This window comes from Camelus bactrianus, chromosome 35 (genome assembly GCF_048773025.1).
Source record: "Camelus bactrianus isolate YW-2024 breed Bactrian camel chromosome 35, ASM4877302v1, whole genome shotgun sequence".
NCBI classification, from domain to species: Eukaryota; Metazoa; Chordata; class Mammalia; order Artiodactyla; family Camelidae; genus Camelus; species Camelus bactrianus.
In genome coordinates, this window is record NC_133573.1 from 24,276,623 (window position 1) to 24,292,222 (window position 15,600).

General features: G+C 48.8%; 1 protein-coding gene across 3 annotated transcripts in view; it reads left to right on the forward strand.

Moving 5' to 3' along the window:
- CAMK1D (calcium/calmodulin dependent protein kinase ID) overlaps window positions 1-6,207 on the forward strand; it is a 344,956-nt gene extending 338,749 nt beyond the window's left edge. For all 3 annotated transcript variants that reach the window (XM_045515802.2, XM_010953717.3, XM_074358483.1), the window contains exon 11: window positions 134-6,207. In XM_045515802.2, coding sequence (XP_045371758.2) covers window positions 134-158 — 25 coding nt within the window. In that variant the 3' untranslated portion in view covers window positions 159-6,207. The remainder of the gene's footprint in view (window positions 1-133) is intronic.
- The last annotated feature ends 9,393 nt before the right edge of the window (window positions 6,208-15,600 follow it).

Here is a 15,600-nt window from a genome sequence, read left to right on the forward strand (position 1 = left end):
CACTGCAGATGTTCCCCCACAAGCAGGTAAAAATGTAGTCAAGCACACAAAAGTTTGCCCCCTGCCACCAACCCTTGCAGCGGGAAGGGGGACTGAAGCTTTGAACCCCTTTGTGTCCCCTGTCCCCCTGCAGGCCTGGCACCCTCCACGCTCTGTAGTTTCATTTCCTCTTCGTCGGGGGTCTCAGGAGTGGGAGCGGATCGGAGACCGAGGCCCACCACTGTGACGACGGTGCACTCTGGAAGCAAGTGACTGGCCCTGGAGGTGGGGCCCAGGGGGCGGGCCAGGGAAGGGGGCCCCCCTGAGGACCACCAGCGCCACCAGCCACTCCAGAGCGATCCCACCTTGCACCGGGCGCCTCCCTGCACAGGACTGGAAGACAGAAGTTTTTTTACGGCCATATTTTATACTGCAATTCTGAAGTGTTCATTTCTCACTAACTTTACTGACTCAAGGGAGCTGACTTCATAGGCTCTGGTGCTGTATATAGGACTCTCGCAAGGCTCTGGTAGAACGGATATTTCCCAGTCCTCTCCCCTGCCGTTTCTGCTCTTCCCAGTAGAGGTAACCATCTGTGTTGTATTTTTTCATTCATGACAAAAAAAAAAAGGTTTCAACTGGATTATTTAAGTATTGGTAAATATTGTGCATTAGGACTTTTTTTCCTTCTAAGAAATATGTCCTCTCGAGCTGTACTTCTTATTTCCACGAGCTATTTCTTACGCTTGTCCATGGTAGAATTTTATGTTAACCTTTATGAGATTTTTTTTTCCTCCAAAGGGAATTTTAAGGTATTTTTAAAAATTGTAACAAGAGGATTGATCGAGAATCTGTCTCCAAGGTGAAGAATGCACTTTACTTCAATTCCTTCTCTTTCTCTCCCCTTCTTCCTTGGAGGGGCAGCTCTCTGAGAAAACAGCTCAGCCGTTCTGCAGTCTTCTCCCCCAGGGTGCTGTGGGAGGGGACCTGCAGAGAAACCTTCCTGGCAGCTCCCCCAGCAAACCCCTCTCTGAGTGGAGACCCTCGGGGCCTCTTGCCATCAGCATTCAGAAATGAAGAAGCCTGCTTCCCCCAAACGAAAGGCTAGCCTTGTGGTGAAGGAGATGGACCCCTGCCCACCCCCGACCCCAGCAAAGATTTAAGAGCCTCCCCAACTGAAGGAGCAAGATGCCATCCTGTTGAGAGTGAATTGCACACGCAGCTCTCATTTCTCTCGAGGAGGGTGACACATGAAGGCCCTGCTCCCAGCGATGCAGTTTTAAAATTTATCTGTTTCTTAAAAAATGCATTTCTCACCTTACAACTGAAAACAGCCTCCAGCTCACACAAGTGGTCTCTGCAGATTTCTGCCCTGTTCTCAGAGGATGGTGGTCCAGGGGAGGAGAGGGGAGCAGCCTTGGAAAGACACTGTTTTTCAGGGTGGTGAGGAGCAGGGACCGCCTGGCAAGCAGGACACCCGCCGCTACAAATACGGCCAGAGACCCACCCAGCCAGTGCTGGAAGCCGTCCCTCTGACCAAGGGAATCCAGAAACCAAAGACCTGTGATGGCGAGGTCACCAAAGATCCCAGTTTGCTGAGGACTGAAGGCTTTCCTGGGATGGAGGACTTTCAGTGCTGAAACCAGCCATGTCTTGGCCAAACTGGATAAGAGTGCACGACTGAGGGAGCCAGTGTGAAAACCAGGGCAAACCACTTTTCCAGGGGGCTTCAAGGATGCTCTCTTGAAGAGGCAAGCAGGTGGTGGCTCCAAACGTCTGCTTTGCAAAAGCCCTCCCTCAGCCCTTACGCCTGTGCAGCGCCTTGAGTTTGCATCCAGAGTCAGCCTCTAGCCCGCCGCCGGCCCCTGTCCACCTGCCTGAGGGTCCAGGGACTTTCTGGGCCCATGTCCTCATGCTCTTCTCCCACAGTTGGCCAGACTCGACAGATGCTGTTGGTCAGGCTGTCTTTGTCACTTCCACACCTCTGCCTAGGTCCAGGTCAGATGTTCAGTGATGGCCCCCCAACAGAAATACACACACACACACACAAAACCATTAAGCATTAACAGCTCCATTCTGCCTCCTTTAGGAAAGACAGGCATCTGGTCTACTCTGCATCCACATGCTTCATAGACACTCAGCCCCTCAACAGGAATCCTATTTGGCACCTGCCGCACATGCATCCAGAGTGAAAAGTCAAAGTACCGCTCTTCAAAATCTGTGAAAAGGCTGGAAAAGGCTGTAAAACAATAGACCCAGTTAAGAAGGACGTGTCGCCTGGGTTGGATATGAATCCATGCCCCCCCTTGAGAAGGATGGTGGTACGGATATTATAAACAGTGTCAGAAAACTGAGGCCTCCCTCCAAGTTTTATTAGGGGTTTATTAAGGGGCTTATTAGAATGTTGCTGACTAACGAGCGTAATGGAAAAAATCAAGTTTCTATAGTACAAGAAAACAATGAGATACTACAGGGGATGATAATTTGCGCGAATTTGATACCTTTAACGTGCGTGCAGTTACCAGCTTCTTGTACTATGGGCTGTAGGCAGTCACTTACACTTAAAAAGGCAACATCTGAAGCCAAATTTACAGGCGATTAAGTTATTTGCTGGAGCTGATATGTGAGGTGCATGTTATATGCAATTAGTTTGAAAGTATGTCTGACCTGGAAAGCGCAGAAGAGTTGAAAGAAGGACGAGTTGGCCTGAAGTACATCAGGCCCCAGCAGCGTGCGGGGAGATGGTCACTGGTTTCAGCCCCAAAGTAGGCACTGTTGAACTTGACATTGGGTGAGCCTGTAGTGTCGCAGTGCCACCAGACTTAGGTTTTTTCCCATTGTTTTTGGAAGAGGAGAAAGTAACCCCGATATGGAAGAACCTTTGCTCTGTTGAGAGCGCCTCAGTAATAGAAGAATGGAAGTTCTCTTTCAACTGTATTTGGTATTATTTATACTTTATTACAGCAGGGAAGAGAGCTCAGAGTGTGCCTTTTGACAACACCTGCCAAAAGGAGGGGCGAAGTCGTTGGACCCTCACTGCTGTCAAATCCCACCTACAGAAGCTGAGCCTTGCACATGGATGTCCAGCTCACACTCCCCATTGAGGCCACCGTGTGCAGCGAGGCTAAGGGTGGACCACGGCTTCATCACAGACTGCCTTCCGACACCCGCCCCTCTCCAGCTTGGTCTCTCCACCTTCTCAGAGCAAGTGGATTGTTTTTCTCATTTGAAATGTGTCCTCGAGTGATCTTGGCCTCCGCTGCCTGTCTGTCCCTCCCTTCTCTCATTTTCATCTCAGCAGTGAGGCCATTGGAGAAGCTAGCGTTTGTCTGAAACTGTGAGTGCACGCCCAGATAGGCATGTGATTGTCTTAACTGGGGGACCCTGGAGTCTGGGCCACACACTGCTGTCCCTCAGCAAGCACATGGGGTCTGCAGTGTCGGGTAAAGGCAGCTGGAGCCAAGAGAGAGTGTGCCCACTGAAGTGCACACCTCCACGGAAAACCCTTGAAGAGATACTCAGATGGACAGCAATTCCAGGGCGGCACGTGGCTGTTGCAGTAGGCAGTTCTCACCACCTCCTACTGCCCCTGACTCCATAGGAGGAAAGAAAAGATAATGACCCCTTCATGTTTCCTTTAAAAAAAAAAAAAGATGCAGAAAGCAGCAACCCCCCCCCCCACCCACCCAAAGGCAAGTGTGGCTTGGTGTTCTTGACCATGGCAGTGATCCCCATCACTTCTAAAATCTCACTGCAGGAACAGGGAGCAGCCTCCCCTTGGCACAGGAGCTTCTGACCTTTGAGAAAGTCCCACTGTCCAGCTAGCTCTTAGCATAGTGTCCAAGGAACTGGGCAGTCAGGCTTGGGGTTAAACAGGCAAGGCTTTGGCGCTTAAGGAACATGAGCTGATGAAAGGGATTTGGCATATGACCTCCAGACTCAGTTCACCTGCCCAGCACTAACCTCTTGTTCATTTGTCTCCCGTGGTATCCAGCATATCCCAGGCAAGATTGTGAGTAAGAGAGGGGGACCCCCCCCCCATTTAAAACAGACCAGGGTACACCAGAGACAAAGGGAGGGAACCCAAGTGACCCCTCTTGAGAACAGGGGCTGACCCTCTCTCTGGAGAAGTGACAGCATAATCTGATTAACCCCTGGAGTTTGATCTTTCTTGAGCAATATTAAACAGAAAGGAAAGGCCATATCCCGGTGGAGATAACTCAGTATTTTAAGGCTTTGGCCACCACGTCCCTGTGACCCACCCAGAACCCAGGCCAGTGTTAATTCTTCACCTTGGAGAAGCCACGCGGGAACCATCGCTCAGGGCTGAAGGCAGGAGGAGGAAGGTTGTGGCCTCTGTGCTACACCCGCAACTCTCCAACTTGGTGTGACTTCCACAAGCTCACTGCTGGGTTTCCTCTGGATGTGAGAAGGAACAGCACGGTCCAGCCAAGGGCACCTCCTCCCACTTCCATTAACAGAAATAAGACGTACTCTTCGCCAGGGTCACACAGTCACTCCTGGCAAAGGAAACGAAGGCCCTCCGATTCAGCCAGTGCACGACGCCTCTGCATGTTCTGAAACAGCACCGCTCCCCATTCTGCGCTGTCACACTCTGAAAAGCTGGCCTTTTCCTTAAACACATTCCAGACCAAACACTGTTCAGTTTGTTGTTTTTTTTTTTAAAAATGTATATACCTGTATGTAACCCACCACTCTTTGCAAGGGGTGGGGAGCTGGTTGGGGCTGCAAGTGTACCTGTCACTGGCCGAAAAGTAGTGTTCCAGGCTTTGGTTTTCAGAAATGAAAATCAACATTTTCAGATAGGAAAGGTGAACTGGGCAGATTTCTGAAAGGGGAGCTTGCTTCCTGACAATGCCAAGGAAACTAGTGCGTGGATGAGATTGCTTGGAAACCTCTGCGCTGGACAGCAGGCAGGGAGGAGGAGGATAGAGGCCTGAGCCCCCTGCGGCCCCCGCCTTCATTGTGGTCTGCGTGCATCGCGATCTGCAGCCCAGGCGTGGGCCCAGGAGCCCAGCCCCACTGTGAAGTCAGCCCCGCATGTTGGCCGCGGCCTGGCCCGCCTCCTGCACTGCACCGCACCGAGTCAGACGGGAAGAAACACCAGCCCTTCCTGCCTTCCCTGCCACCTGCAGCAGGAGCAGCTCGGCTTGTGGCTCCAGGGGCCTCTGCTTCTGCAAACCCAAAGGCTGTGCATTTGGCAGCCAACCCTGCAGCATGTGGCTGTCAGGCCTGGTTTCGTGGACAAAGTGTGGAATGGCTTCTCAGTGTCTGTATCTCTTTACGCCAAAGGGACTAACTATTGCATTTCCCCCTTTGTACCAATGCCGCTTCTGCATTCGCCGTCTCCATTTTAAACCTTTTGGTCTCCAAGGAACTTCTCCTATGTTGATTATGTCTTCTGATGATTTACCAACTTACTTTACTTTGAGGTGATTTTATTTTCTTATGGACAGGAAAAAAGAAAGTGAAAGGAGTGTTTGAGGTTTTAGTCAGAGAGATAAGATCACCAGGGAATCAAAAGCCCCAAACACTAGATAAATTACTTCTCAAAGGAAAACCTTCTTCTGGACAGACGGGGGTTCACTGACCCTCACAGTAGCCCTGCATTTGGTGGGGCAGGAGTGCTGGGGCAGGGCTGGCAGCCAGCTTTTTGACATGTTCCAAAAACATGTTCCAAAAACAAAAACATCTTGTCCATGAGAACAATGCTGCAACATTGCAACGTTTCAGAGGACATTTATCTCAGCCCCACGTTGAGGTTGGAAGACAGAAAAAAAAAAAGGTACATTCTGTCCAGAATACAATTCGGAACAATTTCTAAATTGGCTTTGGTCACCACACACAGTGGCATAGGCCTTCTTGCAGCTCTCCCAGCAGTGAGCACGTTTTCCAAAAGCTTATGATGTCAAACCCAGGAATGTCCCCCCGTGTCTATTATTACCAGGCTTGCAACTGGTTCAAATTTTCTGTAAAAAATATGCTTGTCCAAAAGAAGGGAAACTGTGCATTTATTCCATGCATGTAATAAACTCTGCAAGAAGTTTACCCCCCACGGGTTGCGGCACTGCAAAACTGTCAACGGGCCTGTGTAGCAAATGATTCTCTGCCTTGACAATCATGTACACATATCAAGATTTCTATCATAATGATAATGAGATTGATGACTTCTTGTTTTCCTCCAATAAAGACAGTTAATCACCTTCAGATATATGAAGTTTGTTTCTGCTGTGCGGGGTTGGGAGGGCTGTTTCTGCCATTCTTTTCTCCTCTCTCTGAAGTTTGGATTTGAAGGCAGGAGTTTGAATTGAGCCCCTGGAAGCTCATAAGGGTCCCTGAATACTTCATATCACGGCCCAGTGGGCAGGAAGGCCAGGAGTGGGGGCAGGCGGGCACATCTTGGCTTCAAGGCTTGTGGTGGGTGCTCAGGCCCCCCTGCTCCTTGCTGCTGTCAGAAGGTGGCTGGAGGTGGGCCCAGACACCCGGATCACACTAACTAGATATCCTTGAGTCGTTTGGAGTTAAAGCCAGCACTGATTTCCAGGAAGACCTCTCTGAGTAGCACACGCCCACACACATCCATGTCCTCAGCACAGCCTTGGAATTCTTGGTGCCCAAAGGACAGTTGGTTTCTGATTGGAAGACTGGCTGCTGCTATCTCTGTTTGTTGGGGTGTGGGGAATTTAGGGACTACAGCTCATAGCTCATTAAATATATGATGGGGATTGGGTCTGATGACCAGTAATTCTTCCAGTCCACATAGTAAGTGGTTATGAAATAGGGAAGAGTGAATTGGATGTGTGTTATAGAAATGCAGGATAGCAAGGGAAAACAGCGTGGGCCTTAGTGGAAATAAGTGAGCCCCAAAGAAATGCAGTGTACACCCCCTGATGTCTGACGTCTAGTTCTCTCTTGGCTGATGTGCCTTCTCTCATCCCAGGCCCTACTTAGGCGGTGTAATAGAACAAAGGGTTCATTCAGTCGGTGCACAGGTGACATTGTCAGTGCAGATTTTACAGAACAAAGGAACTTTAGTAACCTAATCACTTTTGAAAACTATTTGTAAAGATTTATTAAAGAGAGGGCTCACCCACCGTGACTGAAAATTTAGCCAAAGACAACGCACAGGAGTATAAAACTGATCCTAATAGAAAGCTGGTATTTATTAGGGCCTTAGAGTTAGAAAGTTTAAGGTCACTTTCTTTTTGCTGGGCTCCTGTCACATTGACCAGCCCAGCACCTCCAGACACCTCGCAAGACAGTCACTGAACCTCCCTGTGGCTCAAAAAAGTGTTCAACGTGCACTGAAATTCATGTTAAATTTCTTACACTTTTTTCAGATAAATTTTGGTCTTACATATTCCCTTGGGATGCTCCATCACTGGCCATAACACACTTAAGGAGCCAAAAGTACAAGAATTAAGCAAAAGCCTGCCTGTGTAGATACAGGACTGTCCATCTGGAAGGGAATCACGACAGGTCACAGCAAGCAGAGAGCATGATGCCAAAGAGGGGTACAAATCGTGCACAGCCAAAACCTCCCAGCTCTCTGTGCCCCCAAGGAGGACGACTGTAACAAAACTCTATTTCATAAAGAAAGGTTCTGAAATCGGAGTGTCTTCAAATCACGTACAGGGCAACCCATTTGGCTGGAGCGGTTGTGGTCCTATGTACATACTTGGCTGTGCTGGTGTCCCCTCGTTTGAGAAAGACCAAAGAAGAGCCCCACTTTTTTTTTTTTTACATACTTGGTTGCAAAACCTGTGCTGAGCCCCCAGAACATGTAATCCTCAAAAGAGCACCCCAATAACATAACAGGGAGAGTGTGTGTGTGTCAGCGTGTGATGTTGTTCACGTAAAACAATAAAACAGCCAGCTATTTGACCAGCAAAACAGGTTTATTCAGGCACAACAAAGAACAGCTATTCAGGACATGCACCTGTGGCAAGCCACATGCAAGTCCAATACAGCAAAAGAGAGGAAACTCTTTTAGAGGAGAAGGGGGCGTTGAGAGGGGCTGTAACAAACAAGAAGTCCATGGAGGAAAGCCGGAGTTAGAAGTGTCATGGCTTTTTACTGGCTGAGTTGTAACAGTCTCTCATCAGTTGAGCTGTTGCCAGTCAGGGAGAAAATCTTCCTTCTTCCTGCTGGTGGTTGTAAAGAAGTGTCACTTCCAGCTGGAGATGCAAAGTATGCGTCATCCTATTGGAATCCGTACTGATGTCAAGTCGTCCCTGCAGGAGAGCTGCCCCTCTGGCCTCCCCACTGCCCTTCAGCGGGGTTTCCCTGTATTAATTTTCACAGTGAGCACCCACCATGCAAGGCCTTCCAGCTGAGGGGACCTGTCGTGGGGGCTGATTTCCAGTCCACACACCCTCCATGCACCCTGGCACCGGGGAAAAGGTGCTTGTTTATACGTCCAGTTTAACAGAGGTGCCACATAGGAGGCCTGCTGGCTTGTGTGTGCCCCGCAGACCTGGGAGCACTAGACTGTGTGCTGTGGGACAATGAGAACTTCTACCAGGTTTTCAAGGCTGGAGAGAGCTGGGACTGAAATCCCGGGCTCCAGGGGGAGTTCATGTGGCCTCTTTTGTTGAGGGATGTGAGGCGAGGAGAGAAGCGTCGCCCTCAGGAGGCTGTCACTAAGGGCTGGGACAGTTAGAAGCACTTTACAGACTTGCTGTGGCATCGCAGCTGTGGAAAAACGCTGGCCGCGCTTGTCCTGCACAAGAAACCCGGGGAGACTTTGCCTCCCCTTCGGGGCCAGCGGCAGCAGTGAAGTTAGGCCTCAGGGCCTACAGACCCACAAACCCGCCGTCATCTGTTCCCCTGCCGGTTCCCTCCAGTGCCCTGGCCATAAGGTTTCTTCCGTCCATCCATCCATTTATTCATTCAGCCTCTTTGAGCACCTAGTATAGTCAAGCGTTGTCTTTCAGACTGAGAAAACCAAGGTAAAGCCGACGCGGACGCTACCCTCAAAGGCTGCGTGAGGAAGGCTGTGGAGCTGGGAGGACGGGTAGCGTGTGGACAGGAAGAAATCAGCAGAACAGTGTGAGCGAGACCATGGCGGCTGGAGACACAGCGTGCGGATGGACTGGTAACTACTTCCTTGGGCTCGAAGATGGGGTGTGGGCAAAGCGTAGGGAGAGAGGGAGATGGGCTGGAGGATCATCAACAGCAACTACTCCTGGTAACAACGTCACGTACTGACCGTTTGCTGTGCTCTAGGCACTGCGCTCAGTGCATTCCATTCAACATCTCCTTTAACCGTCGGCTTCACAAGGAAGGTGCCTTTATTGCCCAGGTGGGTTCGGAAAGGCTCAGTGATTTACCCCAATTCGGCAGAGTTCCAAACTCAGCTGGCACTGACACCAAGTGCCATTCCACTGCATTGCCTCTCGCGGTTTTGTGCAGGTCACAGATTTACAAACTATGCAATCTGGACTTCATGTATTTCACAGGTAACTGGGGTCGGGGGAGCTGATAACTACTGAGCTGAGGAATGGCATGATCCAACTGGTTAATGTTCCTAAGGTCCCTTCTCCATCTCTGACAGAAATTTCTCCTAATAGCTGAGCCCAGCCTGACACACAGTTCTGTTAAACAGGAACGGCGGAGAGGACACAGGCGTGACAGTGTAACACACTGAGCCCGTGTGTTCCTGCTGTCCAGCTGCTCCATGTCTCATGAGGAATGTCCCAGAAGCTGGATTTGATCTACAATCAGAGATGCAGGAATAATCACAACAGTGCTAGGGTTTTGTTTTGTGAGTTTTTTTGTTTTTCCTTAAGTTAGTCTATTCTCCTGCTCTGATTAATGTCTTGGGGAAGTTCTGTTCATGCACACTGAGTTCATCCCTGACATGCAGACTTCCCTGTCGACTGCTCTTCTCCTCCAGAGCAACTTCAAAGCTGCTGATTTTTTTTCAAGAAAGTGTCTCAGATCTCTGGTTCTCTGCCAGCCTCCCCTGGGAGGAACCGTGTTACACATGAGCTCATCTTCCTAATATGTTTCCACCAGCGAGCACGGCCTCTGTCCAGGAAGACTTAGTGGGCCAGGAAAACGCAATTCTTGGTCAACGTATGAACCCTTTTCCTCCTGCCCACCTCTCTGCCCACCACTTCCCCTCCCTATAACATTTCTTTAGCTTCAATGTTGTATTTGTCTTGAGGGCACCAGGATCTATTTTTGTGGGTCTTGCTAGGTCAGGCTGTGTATATCAGCTCATGGAGAAAAACTCACACGGGAGGCTGAGCCGCCAGCCCACCTGGCTGTCATCATGCAGATGAGCACCCGAGCAAGCCCTCTAATGAGGACCAGCTGCTCCCCAGCATGGACACGGAAAACAGCTGACTTCTGGACTCTGCCAGCCCAAGGTGCTTGTCACAAGGCACCCCCAGGGGAGGAGAGAAAGCTTACTCAGAGGTAAGGCTTTCAAACTGTCTTGTGTCTGGGCTGTAATCCCTACAGTGAAGGAACGTCTCAAGGGCACCAGGAGTGGGGAGGACCTTGCAACAAACATTGACCATCTCGCACTTTCTGTGGGTCAGAACTTGGCCTCTGGGTGCCTCTGGCCCCAGCTGCCCGTGAGGTTGCAGCCCAGATGCTGTCGGCTGGAGCTGGGACATCCCAGGACGTGGCTGGGACTGAAGGATGTGCTTCTAAGTTCATTGATGGGGTCATTGGCAGGTTCGTTCCTCATGGACTGAGGGCTTCATTCCTGGTCATACCATGTGGGCCTCCTCTAGGGCTGCTGACAACATGGGTAATGCTAGAGGGAGAGAGATAGACAGACAGATAGACAGGCAGTGAGAGAACATGAAAGTCCCCAGAGTGGATACTGGTTTTTATAACCTAATCTTGTAAATGGTATCCCACTGCCTCTGCCATATTCTATTAATTGGAACTGAGGATTACCCAAGGATTTGATCAAGATTTGGGGGCCTTGGGGGGAGCGCTCTAGAAGGCTGCCTCCCTCAGCATCGCCCCTCTGTCGGCACACTCAAGACAGCTCAGTCACCCTTGCTGACCAGAGAGAGAGCATGCGGCTGGACTGGCACTTGTGGTCCATGTGGTGAGGGAGAGGCAGCTTGAGAACAGACACTGGATGCTGGCAAGTGCATCTCAAACCAACATGAACTCAATTACCGTCTTCAAAATCTTTAATTTGCTGTAAGAATGTAGCACAGACACCAATGCATTAGCAAACTGCCCTGGGGAGGCCTCAAGCTTCTAGACAAAGCATACCCTGAGTCCTGACAGGAAGCTTTTATATCTTCAGAGGGAAAAAAAAGTGGCCAAACGCTTCACACCCATAGGCAAGCCCCATCTACCGGTGTCAGCGGGGTCCTTCTTAAAGAACTCATGGGTTCCCGTGCTCCACGTGGAGATGGAAAATGAAGCCGCGCCCCACGGCAGCTGGTTCTCACGACTGTGGTTACACCTGGGCACGGAGCAGGGCTGGAAAGGGCTTTACTCCGGACCAGTTAAAGTGGCTCCCCTCTGCCTGAAGATGGACAGGAGGGGCACAACTCGCCAGTGGGCCCAGCAGACGTGGCCCCTTCTCGCCAACGCCGACACACACGTGCAGAGGGGTTTACAGTGACTGAGGCACGTTACAGTGAACTCCCATCCAGTTGTCACCATGGCCACGAGGTGAGTGGGAATGGTCCTGATTTCTGCCTTGTACACGAGGGAACTGGGACTCAGAGGGTGGCAGTGATCAGTGTTAAGGGCTCGAGTTGGGCCTCCATAAAGCCCAGGGCAGTCACCCCCATAGCGGAGTGGATGAAGACGTGTCAGCGGAAACCTGGCCACGTGCAGGGTCATGAGTGGGCTTATTTCATAGCTTTGGAAGAAAAATCTGAGTTTTCATGGAGGCCTCCTGGGCAAGCAGGAAATAGAACACATCCCGGCTGGGATGTTTCCTGGGTCCCTCCTGACCTGCTCTCCTGGTTGGACTCCCAGCTCTCCACCTGTGGCCACCCACGAGCCCAACAAGATCAGGGCTGGAAACTCAGTCCTCTCACTTGGCCCTGTTCCATCCTCTCCGGTGAGGACTTTTTCACAAATGAAAATTCCCTGAGCACCTCCGCTGTGCTAGACACCATTCTAGGCACTGAGGATACAGTAGTGAGGACGCGTCCCCTCCCCCTCCCCCTTTCATTCCTCCGCAGCCCCTCAGTGTGTGTGCAGGAGCTGCAGGCATGATCAGAAGAGCTGGAGCTGTGAGTCTATCACCCGCTGTTGAAGAAGCAGCAAGTTCGCCTTCTCCTCTCCAGAGGCGGGGCTGTGCAGAGCAATTTCCCAGGCTGGAGGACTCCACAGTCCACTCACAGGACCCCGCACAGGCGTGCTGAGCCAGCATGCCCAGGAGATTGCTGCTAAAACACTGACTGCGATCACTGAGCTCCAGACATTATCTGGCCTTGTCTCATCCGAGGCCAACAACTCTCCATGTTTCTTGTGGCTTCCCACCCATGTCTACAACCCTGCATCGGCCCTGAGGGACTATTAGCAAGTCCCAGAGACCAAGGGGAATCCAAAGACTTGGTTGTGGTCCCAGATGTGCCACTAACGAGCTGTGTAATCTTGGGTGACTCATTCTGCGCTTTGCCTTCTGTGTTCATTTATACCACGATGGACCCCCAAGCTCCCAGCTCTCGAGCCTCTGACACTCAGACCTCCCCGAGTTCCCATGTTACAAGCACGCTGGGTGCCAGTGCCCCTGTTTGGGTTTTGCTTTTTGTCTGGAAAAGATTGCCACTGTCCAGTGTACCCCTTTTGCTCCCTGAGAAACATGGAAAAGAGTCTCAGTTGAACCTGTGAATTTTGGGCTTTTCTAGATTTGGATCCCAGCCCAGAGGCAAGGAAGAACACGAGTTAGAATTGTTAGTCATTATGAAACCTACATTTCCTATCAGTTCTTTCCAAGTCTGGTGTTAAATTAACAAACTCAAATATGAGGGTTAACAAGGATGATTCAAGCCTAGAGAATGTGGTGGCATGACGTTGGCCTTAAATAATGGAAAGAAAAGGGCTTTTCTGATCCATTTGTTGACAAAAGACAGCAAGAGATCGTTTACCTAGTTCAGGGATCTGCAAAAAGTTTTGATTGCGCACCCTTTTGATAAAATGTTTTTGAGCACACAAACATCTCTAATAATGTGAATAGTTGGAAACTGCAGGTGTGTAGTATTATACCTACTGATGAACATATAAAACATACACAAAAGGAAGAAAATTAAAGGACAAGATCAAAACAAAGAAACTCTTGTCAGCAGAACAAAGTGTTTTATCTTTGTTACATTAATGTGATTCAGTAGGTAGTTTATTTTTGTAACATGGCAACTTGAAAGTCTGATTCTAGCTCTAATTTGTCCAAATTCTTGGTTTCTGGGCACTATTTGTAACTGAAAAAGTTGCAGTGCAAAAAAAATCTATCTATCTATCTATCTATCTATCTATCTATCTATATATCTACATTGAAGAAATCCATCATTGGAGAGCTTGTAACTGGGGACGTGACCAAATCCAAACTGGAAACTTACAAGACTGAAGGTAGTGTCATTCTGTCACCAAGTCCAACCTTATACTGTTCCCCTCATGACAGGCCAATAAATTGAGAGACAAGTTTTCGGGGTAAGGAATCACAACTTTATTCGGAAAACCAGCAGACTGAGAAGATGGTGAACTAGTGTCCTAAAGAACCATGTTGCCTGGGTTTGGATGTTCGTTTTTTTATACAGCAGAGGGAGGGAGGTGATGAGGTAAAGTGGAAAAGGCATTAAGTTGTTGCAAATATTTCCTGGTTCCAGTCAGACTCTGTAGGGGATGTGTTAATTTCTACTTTCCTGCAGCCATTACAGGTCGCCCTGGTCAGGATGTTTCCAGTGAGTTAAAAGAAAAAAAAAAGGTATTTTAAGTTTAAGCTCAGGCATGGGAGGCAGGGTTCCTGGAGATGGGCCATTATGTATACTTTAAGCTCTAGGCAACATTGCTTTAGTGATTACCTTGTAGCAAAAGCAATAGAATACAAAGGTTGAAGTAAAAGAAACATCCAGTATGGAGTCAGGTTTGTTTCCCTGTTACATTTACAGAATGTTCCTTCTTTCCAAGCTCCTCCTCATACTCTTCCTGTTCAAGACCCTGGACCCCACTAAATCATGTTACACAAATATAGAACTATAATCCAGGCACAAACAGTTCCTCAAAGACCCTATTTTTCCTTAAAACACTACTATGGATGGCTAGAGACTGCTACTGGTCAATGTTTGTATTTAACTCTTAATAAACAAATTTTTTGAAAACTCACAGTTGAATGGAAATATGTACTAATATCTTTCTCTCAATTAAGACACTTCAGGGAGCTTGGCGCTTCAGACCACCACAGCAATGGTCCCCAAACTTTTGAAGAATGTGGCCCCTTTTCATGGAGCTCAGCATCCTAGCAAGTAGAATTGACTAAGAAAAGACACAGTGCAAATAGCTTTTCAAAATGAATCTGTAAAGAAAATGTGGTATTTACAGGCAATGGAATATTATTCAGCCCTAAAAAGGAGGACATCCTGACATTAGTGACAACATATGTGAACCAGCCGGACATTATGCTAACAGAACAAATGCTGTATGCTTCGACTTCTATAAGGTATCTGAAACAGCCCAGCTTACAGAAGCAGAGAGCACAGTGGTGGTTGCCAGGGGCTTGGCAGGCAGGGAAATGGAGAGTTGTTATTCAGTGGGTAAAAAGTTCCAGTTACACTGAATGAATATATTCTAGAGATCGGCTGTACAACATCCTGTCTGGAGCAAGCAATATCATCTTGTGCATTTCACACCTAAATGAGAGTAGATCTCATATTAAGTGTTCTTTCCAAAACAAAAGCCAAATCTAAACAAGTCCAAAAGGACACAAGGAAACTCTGGGTCGTATTGGGTATCTCTGTTACCTTGATTGTGGTCACAGTATGATGGATGTTTGCATATGTCCAAACTCATCAAATCGTACACATTAAACATGGGCAGTTCTTCATAAACCAAGTATACCTCAATAAAGGTGTAAAAACTGGGTTTGTATTCTATTACTCAAAGTGGTTTCTATGTCTATTAAGCAATAGTAAGGACACGTAGGAGACATATTTCATCAGTCTACAGACAAGGAATTAGGCAAACTTGCAACCACTCTGCAGTCCTTGACCACAGCCATGACCAAGCCCCCATGAAAACATTCCCCCTAGTGGCTGGGGAAAGTATTTGGGAATAAATATGCAGACCTCTTAGTGATTGCCTTGAAGACCTAAGCCTATTACATTGTGACAAACCTTATACTAACCAAAGGGCCTTATGGTAAAGGGGGCATTGTGAAATTGTAAGTCCTTCTCTGGCTCCAGTCAGTGACCCTTGGGACCTCATGAAGCAAAAAAGCACAATGAGGAGAGATTGTAAAGGAGGCGGAGATAAAAAGCTTGCACAGAAAGAGAACCATCTGCATATAATTGAGATACTGGGCCATCCCCTCATGCAGTGGTTCTCTTAAATGGTCGCATGAAACACCTGGGCATCTCATTAAAATGCAGGTTACGATTCAGCAGGCCTGGGGTG